At 52.6% G+C, this 13,237-nt stretch overlaps 1 protein-coding gene across 1 annotated transcript in view; it reads left to right on the top strand.

Annotated features, from left to right (window-relative positions):
* Positions 1–13,237, top strand: part of LOC143424893 (uncharacterized) — a 100,948-nt gene that overhangs the window by 59,377 nt on the left and 28,334 nt on the right. Inside the window, exons 3-4 of the mRNA XM_076897254.1 lie at positions 2,294–2,434; positions 5,334–5,460. Of these exons, the coding sequence (XP_076753369.1) occupies positions 2,294–2,434; positions 5,334–5,460 (268 nt within the window). The remainder of the gene's footprint in view (positions 1–2,293; positions 2,435–5,333; positions 5,461–13,237) is intronic.

The following is a 13,237-nucleotide window of genomic DNA, read 5'->3' as shown; positions in this document are numbered from 1 at the left end:
GAGTAATAACAGGGCAGCCGCATCGCGTGTTCCCGTTCGAGTCGCACTTGTTCCACGCGCGAAAAAACGGTGAACGCCCGAGGCGCGCCGATTCCTCCGCGATCGCGGCGACCCTCCGCGTCTCCTACTCTTGGATCAATGGCCGCGGTTCTGTTTATTTAAGAGCGGACGACGCCGTTGAAACGCGTCAAAATTTTTGGTTCCAACGCGCAGCCCTCTCTCTACCCAGTGGACCAGCTGTACTCGGTGTTTATTCACCCTCCAACGCTGTTTTATGCCCCCGTTTCAATGCTTTCTCTCTTTCATTACATCTCGCGCATCGCGAGAAGCCCAAGTAGACGGATATAAATGAATGGAGTTTTTCCAAGAGAACTTCACCCACTTTGTTTCTCCGCCCTGTGATATTTAAGTATCGCGGAATTGATGACGTTGCGGGACGAAAAGGGCGCGGAGTGGTCCACGGGGACGAGGGGGATGATAACTTGCGCGGTTATCAAAGTGCAAAGTAATCGAGTCCGGATTAACGGCGAGCATCGTCGAGACAGCGCGTGGCATCGTGAAAATTGAATCGTCGGTTAACGAGCGGGAGAAGTTCCCTCGATTTTCCGTTCGCCGTTGATCCTTTGCATTAAAGATTACCCTTAAACATCGAGCGGAGCGGAAAGCAGTGGTAGGGCGAGGGAAGTGGAAGCGTTCGCTGTTCTCGCGAATCGAGGGATGACGTGGAAGCGCGGAACATCGTGCGGTGCCTTCGTTCTACGTGCAAGTCGATCAATTTCAGAATTAATAGCTAGCTTCTCGCGTTAATGATGTCTCGAGCGCGATGAACATCCCTGGAGGAACAAAAGCTCGCGCAGCATCGAACCCTCCTCCCCCATTTAACGATAATTCCCGGTGAATCTGGCTACTGAAAATCGAGTTCGTTAATATTTTAACGCCGAATTGCACGGGGACTACGCCACGCGCGCTTCTCGTAAGTTCGAGGGAACTCGTCGGAAACTAATTTCGAACCTCTCATCGTGAAAGACGTTTTAAAATCGATTCACTCCAGAGAGATTTCGAATCGATGTGTACAATTTCAAACGACAATCGAATCGACGAAAGACTATGTCGGTCCTCTCATTTTCCTCACCGACGAATCGTTCAAGAGAGGGGCGTTTAATGGTCCAGGAAGAATCCTCGCGGAAAGCCATGCCAGCACCCTTGGCGCTGCCTCGCGAGACACTCAGAGGCGCGACGTACGAGAGGCAACGACAATCGCGATTCAGCTTCTTTTCGTTGACGTACGAAGGTTGCCGGGAGTCCTTGTCGCTGTGGAATTCGAAGGGCCAGGTCGACCTTGGAATTCTACTTGGTATCGGCGGCCGGTCCTCTCCAGATGGTGCACGAGGTCAAGCAAAAAGAACACTCCGCCAGTCCGGACCTACCACTCTTCGTCTCGCTTTTTCTTTTCTCAGCCGCGTTACGGCCTACCTTCCCCTCCGCCCCGGCTACCCCTTCCGTTTTTCCATTTGTTTCTGCTGCCCGCGAAATCGCGTAATCCACCGAGCTTCTGCTCCTCTGCTTCGTTCGTTGCTTCTTCTTCTTCTCCTTCTCCTTCTTCTTCTTCTTCTTCTCGTTCCTCTTCCTCCTGCTCTTCTTGGCCGCGCTCCTCCCCGACTCGTCCGCTGAGAAATGGCAGGCTGACATTTAGAGGCGTCCTGCCTCCCGCGACATCCATCGTGATTTCATTGTGCAACCTCGATCATCCGCAGAGCCGCCGCGTGCTCGATCGAGCCTCGATGGTTCGCGTGGGCGGAGATCGGACGGTGGTAGGTTAATTCGGATGTACGAGGATATTGTCGATCGGATCAGAACCGCAGATCCTTTTTTCCGCACGAACGAGCAGCTCGTCGGATCCGTCCACGGTCCCCTACGAGATTGGAACATTTCCTCTTCCGATCCAGCTGAGAAATTCAATTTTTTTCTAACACAGTATCGTTCTCGAGGGAGTCGATTTCGATCGGAACGCGAATCGAACCGGGATATCGGATCGAGCACCGACATCCCTGAAGAAATAATCGTCGAACGTCTATAATTGAAGCGTTCCCGGGTCGAATTTAATTCAAACGAGCGGAATATCGATGTTCAACGTAGGACGCGACGTCGGAGGAACATTTATAAACTGGATTCTAGGTCTAACTCGATATCCTCGACGGGGGTTGTGCCGAGGAAAATCTCGAGGCTGGCTGGGCGAACAGCCGGGTGGATATTTGTAACCGTTTATCCTGACGTACTCTTAATTCTGTTTCAGTTACCAGTGGGCGGGGGTGGTGCTGTGCTGGTGCTCAGCGAGCTTGAAAGCATGGCGGCCAGGCAACAGCGGGAAATTGCCCAGCAAAGGCGCCTCCTGGAGCAGAGAGAGGCCCGTCTAGCCGTGCTTCGAGGCGCACAGGTGAGAGAGGGTGTACCCTTCTTCGGTAGCTAAATGCGGAAATCGTTCTGGAAATTACTCGACAAAGCTCCCGCCTAATCTTCCCCTCGGTCTTGGCCGGCTCTCGATGCGTTCGCCTTCCGTCCATCGATGAGCCCGACTTCCGCCCGCGACTCTCGACTTTGCCTTCCGCAGTTTGTATCTCGGATAAATTATTGCATCGGACGTCCTGTTTCCGGCCAATTTTATCCTCCTCCAGCGGCGCCTCGCTCTATCTTTTCACGCTTTTTTAATCCGTCGACACGTAGCAACTAGTGTCGTTACGACACTCTTTTCGCTTCTCGATAAAACTCGATTCGAAGCTTTTACAGCTGGTGAACGGCGATAGAGCAACCGTTGAGCCTCGCGTCACGTTCGCTATCGGAGACTCGCGCCATTTCGTCCGATGGGAAGACGAAGAAGAAACATTCGCGTTCGCGAATAATTCCGCGTAACGTTATAACGACGATCCGTTCGCGTCGATTGTCGACAGGATAACCGTTCGAGCTCAGGACGCGACGTCCTCGCGAATCCGCGACGATCCACGTCGCCGCGTTGGGCGCCGCGAAATTTATCGCGCGGCGCGCAATAAAGCATAATCGCGAGCTGCGAGGCAGCGGGGATGGCCTCGTAATTCTCGATTAGGTGGTAAGCCCCGTTTCGTCCTGCTCTAGCTACCGAGGATGTCCGCTAGCGGCTGTTTATGGCGCGTCCCGCGGCGCTGCGGGATCCTCTCGACGTTGCCAACGATGGCGCCGTTTCGCCTCTCGTCGTATCCTCTCGCCTCTAAAGCTGTCCGCGCGCGACTCTCGGTATATTGTAACGGTGTTCCACTCTGTTACGAAGATTCATGATCGCGCGGAGGAGCTTGAATGGAATACCGTCCCGAGGTGGAAGTTTGTACGCGTCGGAGGAACACCTGCCCCGGCCCTGGCTAAATAATTAACAGCTTTCTATCATTCGACGGCGGGGCTAAGATCGCGCGCGCGAGAGAGCAACCGGCAATTACCCTCGACGAAGCGTTCTGGGTACGTCTCCAGCGGTGGCAGCTCGCTAAACAGCCGGTTTTCACCTCGCGTGAGATTCTGGGAGGCGGCCCGTTCGCGTCGGAGGAATCTGGAGCCGCGCCAGGTGTTCGTTCGCGCCCAACGATATAGGAATTGACGTTGCTGCCAGAGGCGTTGATGAACTCGCGTCGAGCGTCTTCCGCGTGACGCGCGAAAACTGACCGCTCGAAGGTGAGAGAAGCGAGGATCGACGCCGTTCGATGCGTGGATGCGTCCTCTACCGTTAGGCTGACCTTGCTCGTCGTGACCTCGACCTTGAACCTCGCCGCCGCTGGAGAACCCGGATGGTGGACGCGACTGAAAGTGCGAACGATCGATAGCGATCGGCGATTGCGTCACGAAATGACACGCCATTAACGGGAGACGTCGGTTAACTTCTCTGATCGGCTACTCGCGACGCTCATTTGTTCGCATGGAGATTCAATTATTTCGAGTCGCGATGCTTGAAAACAATTTCTCAGGCATTTTTCCGACAGCACGAAGACCATTACGCGGGTAACCGATTGAATAATGGCGTCTGACGGGAGTAAGAACGAGGCAGCCGGAGGATCGAAAGTGTTCAAATCACCGGTCTAGCTCGATCGTCGCCTGGTTTTAATCAGATTTTCGTCCACGGCGACTGGTTAAGCGCGTAACGCGGCAGATTCTTACCAGAGACGACGCTTTCTCGTCTCGTCCGCTTAACTCTTGACAGAGACGCGTAACGAGCCTCTTCTTCTGCGATATTAACAAGATTTAAGAGCGTCGACTGCTCTCTCCGTCTACCCGTTCTAACTCGCCACGCGTTTAATCCTTGCCTCGGAGAACAGACGAGCGCGACGCACGCTCTGGATCGCGAAGAGCAGCTCGGGAGAATCCTTAGCGCGGCTAGCGTAGAACGTGTTTCGAACTCTTGAAATCTTCGAGGCAGGCTGATTAATCCTTATCGATCGAATTTCATCGTCTTCCGTCTCGATCGCGGAGATCCCATCGGTTATCCTGAAAAAAATCGAGGCGGGAAAAAACCCACCCCCTCTGGCGATGCTCGTTGAGAAGTGGCAGACTCGCGAACGTTTCAAAGTAATACCCGGATAGCGAGCGACAGGACTCAGCCGGGATTTCGTAGGACTTGAAAAGCTTAATCCCTCGCCGCGGTGGCGGCGGCGGCGGTGGCTCCTATTCCAGGACGAGACGAGCTCTCGATACCTCGAAGAAGATGGAAAGTTTTATTCTCGGTCCCTTGGATCCGCCATCCGGTATCAATCCAGCGGCGACGAGCGAGCAGCTTTGCTCGTAAGCCGGGCTCGACCTTTTAACAGCCCACAATGTGCACCTCCCGTTGCGGAGTACCTTTGTACAAGGTTAGGTCAACGGGAAATCTAGCTTTTCACGGAGAAAGGTCGCCGGTAATTTTGCTGGATACATCCCGGGGGATTGCTAGACTTCGCTACGACCGGGTCCAATAAATTGTCGGCGAACTCTCGAGGAGATGCCGCGGAAACGACTCGACGCTCGTTTCCACGTGGACGTCGCGACGGGAACCGTACAATTGTTTCGTCGACGACAAAGCGACGGTGAAGCGTCGAATTCCGCAGCGCGCTAACCAAAGCCGGCTCGTTCTCCAACCCTGAACGCGTCTCGCCCGGGCGCACGTTAATAAAAAGGGCAAATGTAAACCAGAGGCCGGCTCTGCTCGCGGGGCTGTTTAATATGATAAAGAGGCGAGCGAGACGCGGCTCGTCTCTTATTTAGTAGCCGTATGAAATATTCCGCAGCCTCTCCGCGGCGCGTCCAGAAAACTCCGTAGCCAGTGAACCGGGTGTTTACTGTTTCAGGAGCCAGCACAGCAGGACAAGCTCGCCAGATTGAGGCACAGGCTGGACCAACAACAAAGCAAGCTGAATCGGCTGCGATTGCTCAGATCGCAGACCGACCAGTCACGTGCCAACAACGCCACGCTGAGTAAGTCGATTAACAAGTCTCTTTATCCTTCCTCGCTCGCGTCCGACTCTCTGCCTGCCGCCGTTTAACCCCTTCCTTTTCAAACGCAAACACCCCGCCGCGCATAAAGGGTCCATTCTTTCGACGCGAGCCAAACTTCCACCCCGACGTCCGTTCGTCTCACCCATTCGTCAGCACCCGATTTCAAAGGAGCATGGCGCGCCTTATAAAGCCTGTTGAACTTTGTTAATTTTATGTTCCTACGAACCGTCAAAGACCAGCAAGGACCCACTCTGGGTATATATCGCGACTGAGAGTGAAAGTTCGATGCCATCTCTGGGCAAGAACGCGCGGAGGAACGAACAGGAATTCATCGGCCATTTTGGTACCGGGGAATATCGTTCGACTCGAGCGGAGGAGAAACGAGGCTCGTTATTACGGTTTGATTCGTGTTCGCGAGCCACGTACGCGGCTGCCAGGCGAATTCCCGTAATTTTCAGGGGGATCGAACGGTCTCGTAAAAGGATATCGAACGAGCCTGCTCGCAAAGGAATACGTATATCGGATTCAATAAAGATTTCGCGGACAAAATAGACCCCTAACTCTCTCTCTCTCTCTCTCTCTCTCTCCCTTTTTCCATTTCGAATTCGTATGATGCACATGCGGTATTTACGGCCACGATCCGCCACGGTCCCTCCCTTCGAGCGTCCCTTGAATAAGACCGTGGAGGATTTGCGACGGAATCTCTGCCCGAAATCGCACGGTTTTAGGTGTCGTTCCGAGAGTCGACGATAAGAGGCGATCCTAGAATCTCGCTCGAACGTCAAGGCCCTTCGAATTTCGAATTTCATAGTCGTGGAACAGATCGACGAATCCCCTCGAGCCACCTTCCAAAGATTCCCAGCCCTCGAGCGCTCTTTCTAGATAAGGAATACGTCGATTGGCTCGTTACGAGCGACACCTTTCCCTCTCCGGAGGCCTCGCAAACCCCGCTCGACTTCTCTCGACTTCGAAGTTCGGCTTTTCAACCGGTCCAGCATACCACGATCTTATTCAGAGAAAGCAGCACTCATTACCGGCACGTATTTCTAACACCCCTCATTAAACGTGGAGTCATACTCGATTCGACGTCTCCCTGGCCCCTCTCGCATCATCGTTTTCATTGTCTTATCAGCCGCGCTCGCTCGTTTCCTTCGTCGAATGGAACTTAGCCACCAGCAACTCGCCCGCGGAGTTTCCACGAGCAACTTTGCAACCGAGACAACGGCGGACCGAGATTAGACCGACGAAAAGAGCAATCGGCTGAGAATAAGGGCCCCGCCAGTCGAGGAGGCGTCGTATTCGCGTAGCCGCTCGAAATTCATGCGACTCCCACCCTTCTTATTCCACCCACGCGGGGTGGCTGTCTTCCGTTACACGTGGAAACGCGAATTATGGAAATTCATCGGTCGAAGCACGAGCCGTGTTGTACTTGTTACGAGTTCCAACGTCTACGCCAACTTTCTATCGTCCCGAACGGATATACCCGCGAACCATGAACGAGTTATAATAGAAATAGGTTTACGGAACGCGTAGCTTCCTCACCTCTGAGTATCAAAATCTTCGAGGAGATTTCACGACGATACTCGTCGAATTAAGCGCTAGATATTCAGCCAGCGTTAATCGTCGCATCCTCGAAACCCGTTCTCCCGCGTTTCACCGAAATTATACTCGCGTCCCTTGAAACTCATAAATATCTTGGGATTCCCGCGAGCCATCCGTAAGAGAGGGTGGCTCGCAATCAAAGAGACTCTTTTTAAACATTCGTTTCGCGCGAGAGCAACGGACGAGACGGAATAGACACGCGGTCCCGTAAGCCTGGTAATCCAAGCGCGGCGCGGTTTATTTAAAAAAATCCACCGAATTAAACGGTCGCCTCTATGGCAGCTGGCGGGGCTCGGTTTAATTAAAGGGAGCTTCACTGGCCTCCGTCGTACGTTCTCGCGGACAGAATTAGGTGGCGCGAATAAACTCGCCCCGGCAAAAGTCACGGACCGCCGGCTTCTTTCGTTCCCTCGTCTCTGAAACGTCGTATTTACCACCCGAAATGTTTCCTGGCCCCGTCTCGAGGGTTCGCCAAGATTCCACGGGAATTTCATTTCCTGGATATCAACGTCGATCCCGCTGGGAAGAGCGGTTCGAATTCGAGCGGTAACAGGGTATACAGAGGATCGCTTCGAGGGGGTGGAAGATCGTCGTAGCGATTCGAGACGTCGCGCGATATGACGGGAAGTGGTACGACGTCGACAGGGTCTTACTTCGTTCCGCGATAAACCTCGTAAGATTCTTTGATCCGCGTCGTCCGTCTCGACGAAGAACAGCCCGGGTCCGTCTCGTGTGCTTTCAGCCAGCGGATGTTCCACGACGAGGGAAGCTCCGGTTCGACGATGCCATGGACCAGCTGATGGAAACAATCCTCTCTCTTTACGGAGACAGACGTCTGGGGGAATCCAATCTTGCTCGTTCTTTATTGAAAGCAATATCTGCATTTCAGTGCCGGGGATTCTTTTGTTTTTTTTTTGTTTTTTTCGTCGCGTCTCGAGTCCAGACAAAAGGGGAGAGAAGAAAGAGTCGTTGAAAGCGATTTTCGTTTCTGAAGCAGCGGTGACTCAATCAACGAGCCATCGTCGGTCGCAACCGTCGCAATGGAGAGCTAATATCGGGTAGAAAGAGATGTACGGGAAATAATTGACCGTTTCAAGGCGTATCTTCTCGCGAGAAGGGAAAGACCACTGATGGACCGCTGCACGAGGCTAGAGTTTCTCCCGGGGAATAAATTTCTCGCGGAGTTTCCGTCTCGCGGTGAAATCCACCGCATGGGCTGACAGACGTAGCGGCGTAATCGGGGCCGGCTCGTATTTTCCATCCAGTAGCCTCCATTTCGCTAAGTAATGGCCCAACTTTTTGACGACCCATGAATTCTAATAATTTCACCTACGCGCCATGGGGGATGTCCAATACCGTTGGCAACGTTGCTTCTTCTTTTACGGGGACCTAAAAAGAAAAGAAAAAAGAAAAAAGTAAGAGAACCAGAGAAGCTTGCGCTATTTCGAAGAAGATTAATAAGGCAACTCGTTACGTCGAGTTAATAATGGAGAAGACAGTCCGATGAAGTCGATACTCGATGGGATAATCGAAACTTCGTAGCGGTCCTTAAAAAGTGGCGGTCGTCCGGTAATCCCTGCGGCCGCGAGTGAACTCGGCTGGATATTCTGGATCTTGATAGCGAAACGGCTAATGTTAATAGCTTAATCTCGAGAGCAAGGAGGATTATTCGGTGGCGTTCGCTGGGACGCGGGAAACGCGAGCGGAATTGTGATTCGAAGAGATTAGGCGCGCGGTGTAATGTGGATTAATGCGTCCGTAAGGTGTACAACGTCCGCGTCGACGGTGCGATCGTAGAAACGCGGCTTAGAACGCGGCAGTCCGCGAGCGGGTAACCGTGATTTATTAAAATCTACTTTGACGTCGCGTCTGCAAATCTCCAGGAGCTGCGACGAGCTCGAAAGTCGGCACTCGAGGTGGAGAACGAAGGAACGAACGTCCCGAGACGTTTCAACGGGGGTGAAATTTATCACAGAGCAAGCTTTCCGCTGGATTCGTCCCGGTTCGAGCGTAAAAACGGCTGCCTTCTATGAATCTCAAACAGATATTTCCCGAACGCCGCGATCCCCGCCCCTGTATAGATTATTTCCAACAGATTCGTGCCGGAAACCGACGCACTCGCGACGATGGGCGATCGAGTCGAGCGATAATTCAAGTTCGCAACGGAGTCAAAGGGTGAACGGAGAGGGTGAAACGGCGGACGAGCCTTTGCGGTGGGGCGGATAATTTCCCACGCTATCCGCAGACTAATTTCACCGTGGCTCGGGGCGTTTCTACTTTTTCTCGTCGACCACATTTTTGGAAGGTTTCTGTTCGACGGGAAAATGAGGGGAATTGTCGCAGTGGCCTGGCTTGGGAAGCGAACTTTTTTCAAAAATTTACGCGCTACCTGAGCCAACAGCGTGGAAATAGTCAACTATACCCGAGCAACCAGGTAATTACCTTCTTTGACGGAAAGCGAGGCGGAGTGGATCTTAATTAATTTTTTTCCTCGAGTCCCACGGGCGATAGAAGCTTAAGCCAAGTCTCAGATACGTATATATGTATCTAAAATCGCTTCAACTTCTTCGCGAAACTTTCGAGAATCGCTTTGCTTCTCAGCTAAAAGTTAACACTCTTCTCGAACCTCGATGAGAGCGTGTTCCGACTCGATTTTTCAGCCCGTCGTTCCCTCGTTTCATTCCAACCCTCTACACACGTATATAACGCGTCGCAACTTCTTCCACGCTGGCTGAAGGTACACAGGGTTCTTCTCTGGATGTCCCGCGGCTAAATTGAGCATCGCACTGACCTCTTCCACACACTCCATTTTCCCTTCGAGTCTCCACCATTATCCGGGACAGCCTGTCGGAGCGAAGGAACGAGAGAGATTTCGAATCGTAAAACTATTCTTAATCGACTCGAAAGTGTAAACGAGACGCGAAGTTAAAAATGGAACTTATCCTAACCGCAGTTCCTCTAATCAGTTCTAAAAGTTCCTCGTTACTTCTGATCGACCTGGTGCGAATTTCTATCGTCAGAATAAACCAATGTCGGCTCGTCGAAAGGAAAAACTTGCGAAGCATCGACACGACTCGTCTAAATGATTAAACGAGAACGAAGGCCTTGATCCAATTGGAAAGCAACGCGGATGTAGATGCGATTAAACGAAGTACCTTCGATCGAAATATAAATTGTAATTCGTTAGGGAAAAGAGAAAAAAAAAAAGAAGACGGAGAAAACTGTTCGCGGCCTCGAGCGGGTTACAGGTTTGAAAACAGGCCGCAGCCGAGAACCCGCAGGATCGAGCGTCGCTTTAAAACGGTTTCGTGGTTCTAAAAGTGAAGCGACTCGTGGAACCGTGCCGTTTCTTCTTCAGCTCCGGGGCGAGAAAACGAGAAAGAAGAAAGAAGGGAAGGCTCACGCTCGAACGTTTGCTTAATTAACAACGCGAGCGGCGCTGCTTTTAATTGCGCGTCTAACGAGCGAATCCTGTATTTTTAGTTTCACTCAGCGACGAAAGCAGGAAGAAAAGTCTCTGCGAATCGCCCCGGCTAATTACGCATTCCTCGCCAATTAACGATTACGCGTGCACGTCCGTCGCCTCTCGTCTCTCGTTTCGCGTGGAACTCGTCACTTGTCCTGGAAGAATTTCACGGACAAGAAGACGTCGCAGAGACACCGCTAGATACGCTCGGATGCTGGTAACGATATTCCCAGAGTCTCTGCCCCGGCTAAATTTCTCCAACTGGGTTAACGCAACCGTGACCCCCTTCCGATCGCGAAATCTCGTTTCGACGGAGCACGAATATGATCGAACGAGCGTTGTTCGGTTTCCCGCGGTGAACAAATAAAACGAGAGACGGACGTGATCCCCTGCCACTCGTCGCTTCCTTCTACCACTCGCCAAGCTTTTCTCGCCTCTCTGCTCTGAAAAGCTCCGCTTCTCTCGGAGCAACTGCTCCAGCAAACCGTCTCACACGGTCGCGAACAGTGCTTCTTCTCTGCGCCGTGTGCACAGAAACCGTACAATTTTCCTGTATCACGGTGGACGCAAAAAATTGTCCCAGTTTGGCCGGATTAACAGCGACTACGCGAATAACTTCGAAGACTGGCGGCTTCCTCGTCGCCTCGTAATTCTCTCGAGAGTGGGATTAATTTTAGATTAACCGGACGGCTTCTGGTTGCTTCCGATGAAAGATAAAGATGATGGCACCCACTCGTTGAACGTTCCTCGCGTGCGAGCTCTAAAGTTCGAGGACCAAGTCCGCGGGGTTTGCTCTACTCTCGAAAGTTCCTCGATGAACCTGCTCGTTCCTCTCGCAGCAATTGCTCTCTATGGTCGCTGGGTTGCACAGACGCGTAGACGCTGGTCCTCGTTTCACGGCTGAAACGACGTCTCGATTCCACGAAAGTGGGCGAAATCTCGATTCGAATGATTGATTGACCGTTTCTATTCGCGAACTCTGCGAGCACGGTGTCAAGGTTTTCAACGAGGATTGATCGAATGCCCGTCGATACGCGTCCTTACCGAGGGGACGCCGTCCTTATTGCCCGTGTTTCATCCTGGCTCCCGTGTAATGCCCCGCAGGCTCTCCCGATCGGGAAATCTCGTTTCCGCAGGAAATAGAGGCCGGGAGCGGCAGTGGGGCGGGTTCGAGTCGCGACAGAGGACCAGCGGGAAGAATTGTTGCATTAAATTCGAATCATACTTTCGCGTACATTATTCATCGTCGGAAAATCGCCCGCTCGGAAGCAGAAGAAATTGGAGCAACGATATACGGCAGCGTGTAGCGATTTTTAATTAAACCAGGCCTGCACGCCAGTTTTCCAACTAGCGACGCCGCCAAATTATCTCGTCCGGGTTCATCTTCTAAGACGAACTCGGCTCGAAGTCGAGCAAGTCTCGTCGAAGTAAAAGTAAAACAGAGATTTCTCGGACGAGGAGCGTCCGCGAGCCTGTAACGCTTTGCGGTCCCTGGAACGATGAAAAACACGGTTGAAACTTTTCCAAGGATCCGGATGGTCGCTCGAGAGACACGACAGATTTTTGTATTCACGGTAGAACGCCAGTGGAACCCCCCGTCGCTACGAGTTCCGTCGTAGCACGCGACGCGGCGATTTTTCGAAGGCTTCGCTCTTATTCCGTCTCCGCGACCCGGAAGCGGAGGAACCGTGGCACGTTGGAACGCGTTCGAGGCATCCGTGACAAAGGTTTCGAGGAGTATTTCATACATCGCGATCTGCCTGCTTCCTTTCCATCGAATCTCGAATTCCTTCCTTTGCCAGGTATCGAACAGTCGAGGTACCAACCTCGCGTTGCCTCGAAATTTCCTACCGATTCGTTCGATCGCTGGACGATCGTGTACGCCCACGCGCGCGTCCTCCCATGGATAAGTTACGAAGGAGCGCGCGATAAAGTCGAATCGTAGCAGAGGCACGCGGCTGTGCTCGGTCGTATCGAAGCCATTCCATCGAGTTCGTACACGTAGAACACGGTGTATCCGCGGCATGGATATCGAATCTCGGGACCAGCCACGGGGACACGAGCCGCGAGGGCCCGCGAGCCGGTAGACGCGGCCAGAATTCGATAATGGAATTCTGGGTCATCGCAGAATCGCGGCACGCGACGATACATCATTCCCTCCGTTCGTCTCTCCGTTCCTCTCGCGGATTACGGAGTCGAGGCTCGCGTCGGACGGTCCACGGCCCCGCGGGGTTAATTTCGGCGGAAGTTCGCCCGCGAATAACCCGTGGCCCGTTCGCGAATCGTAATTTTAGAGACGCGATCGAACCGCCTCCTCGATAATTGAACGACTTCCCGGAAAAGGAGGCGTAAAACTGCTGGTTTCCAACACGCGATTCCTCGGAAGATCGAAGCCGGATGGAACGCCTAACGCGTTCGAGATTTCGATTGGTACTCGTTTCGAAACGGTCGCGGCAGGATTGCAAATTAGGTAAATAAGGGAATATTCGTATGGTCGGAGTGGTTCAAGAAGGAGTCTCGCTAAAAGGAAGCTCTTGGGTTTTTCTAACAGCTTCCAGAGCTCCCTTTGGTCCTGACACTCGTTTCATCCTGCCGCGAAGCTACTTAGGAAGTAACGTTCGCACAGGAAGTGCTACGTTTTAATTCTCTGTGGGAAATTTTCCGTCGCTTTGTTGCAAACGTCGACGA

This window comes from Xylocopa sonorina, chromosome 6 (assembly GCF_050948175.1).
Source record: "Xylocopa sonorina isolate GNS202 chromosome 6, iyXylSono1_principal, whole genome shotgun sequence".
Taxonomy (NCBI): domain Eukaryota; kingdom Metazoa; phylum Arthropoda; class Insecta; order Hymenoptera; family Apidae; genus Xylocopa; species Xylocopa sonorina.
Note: the sequence above shows the minus strand (reverse complement) of the source record. Positions and strands in the feature narration are given on the sequence as shown.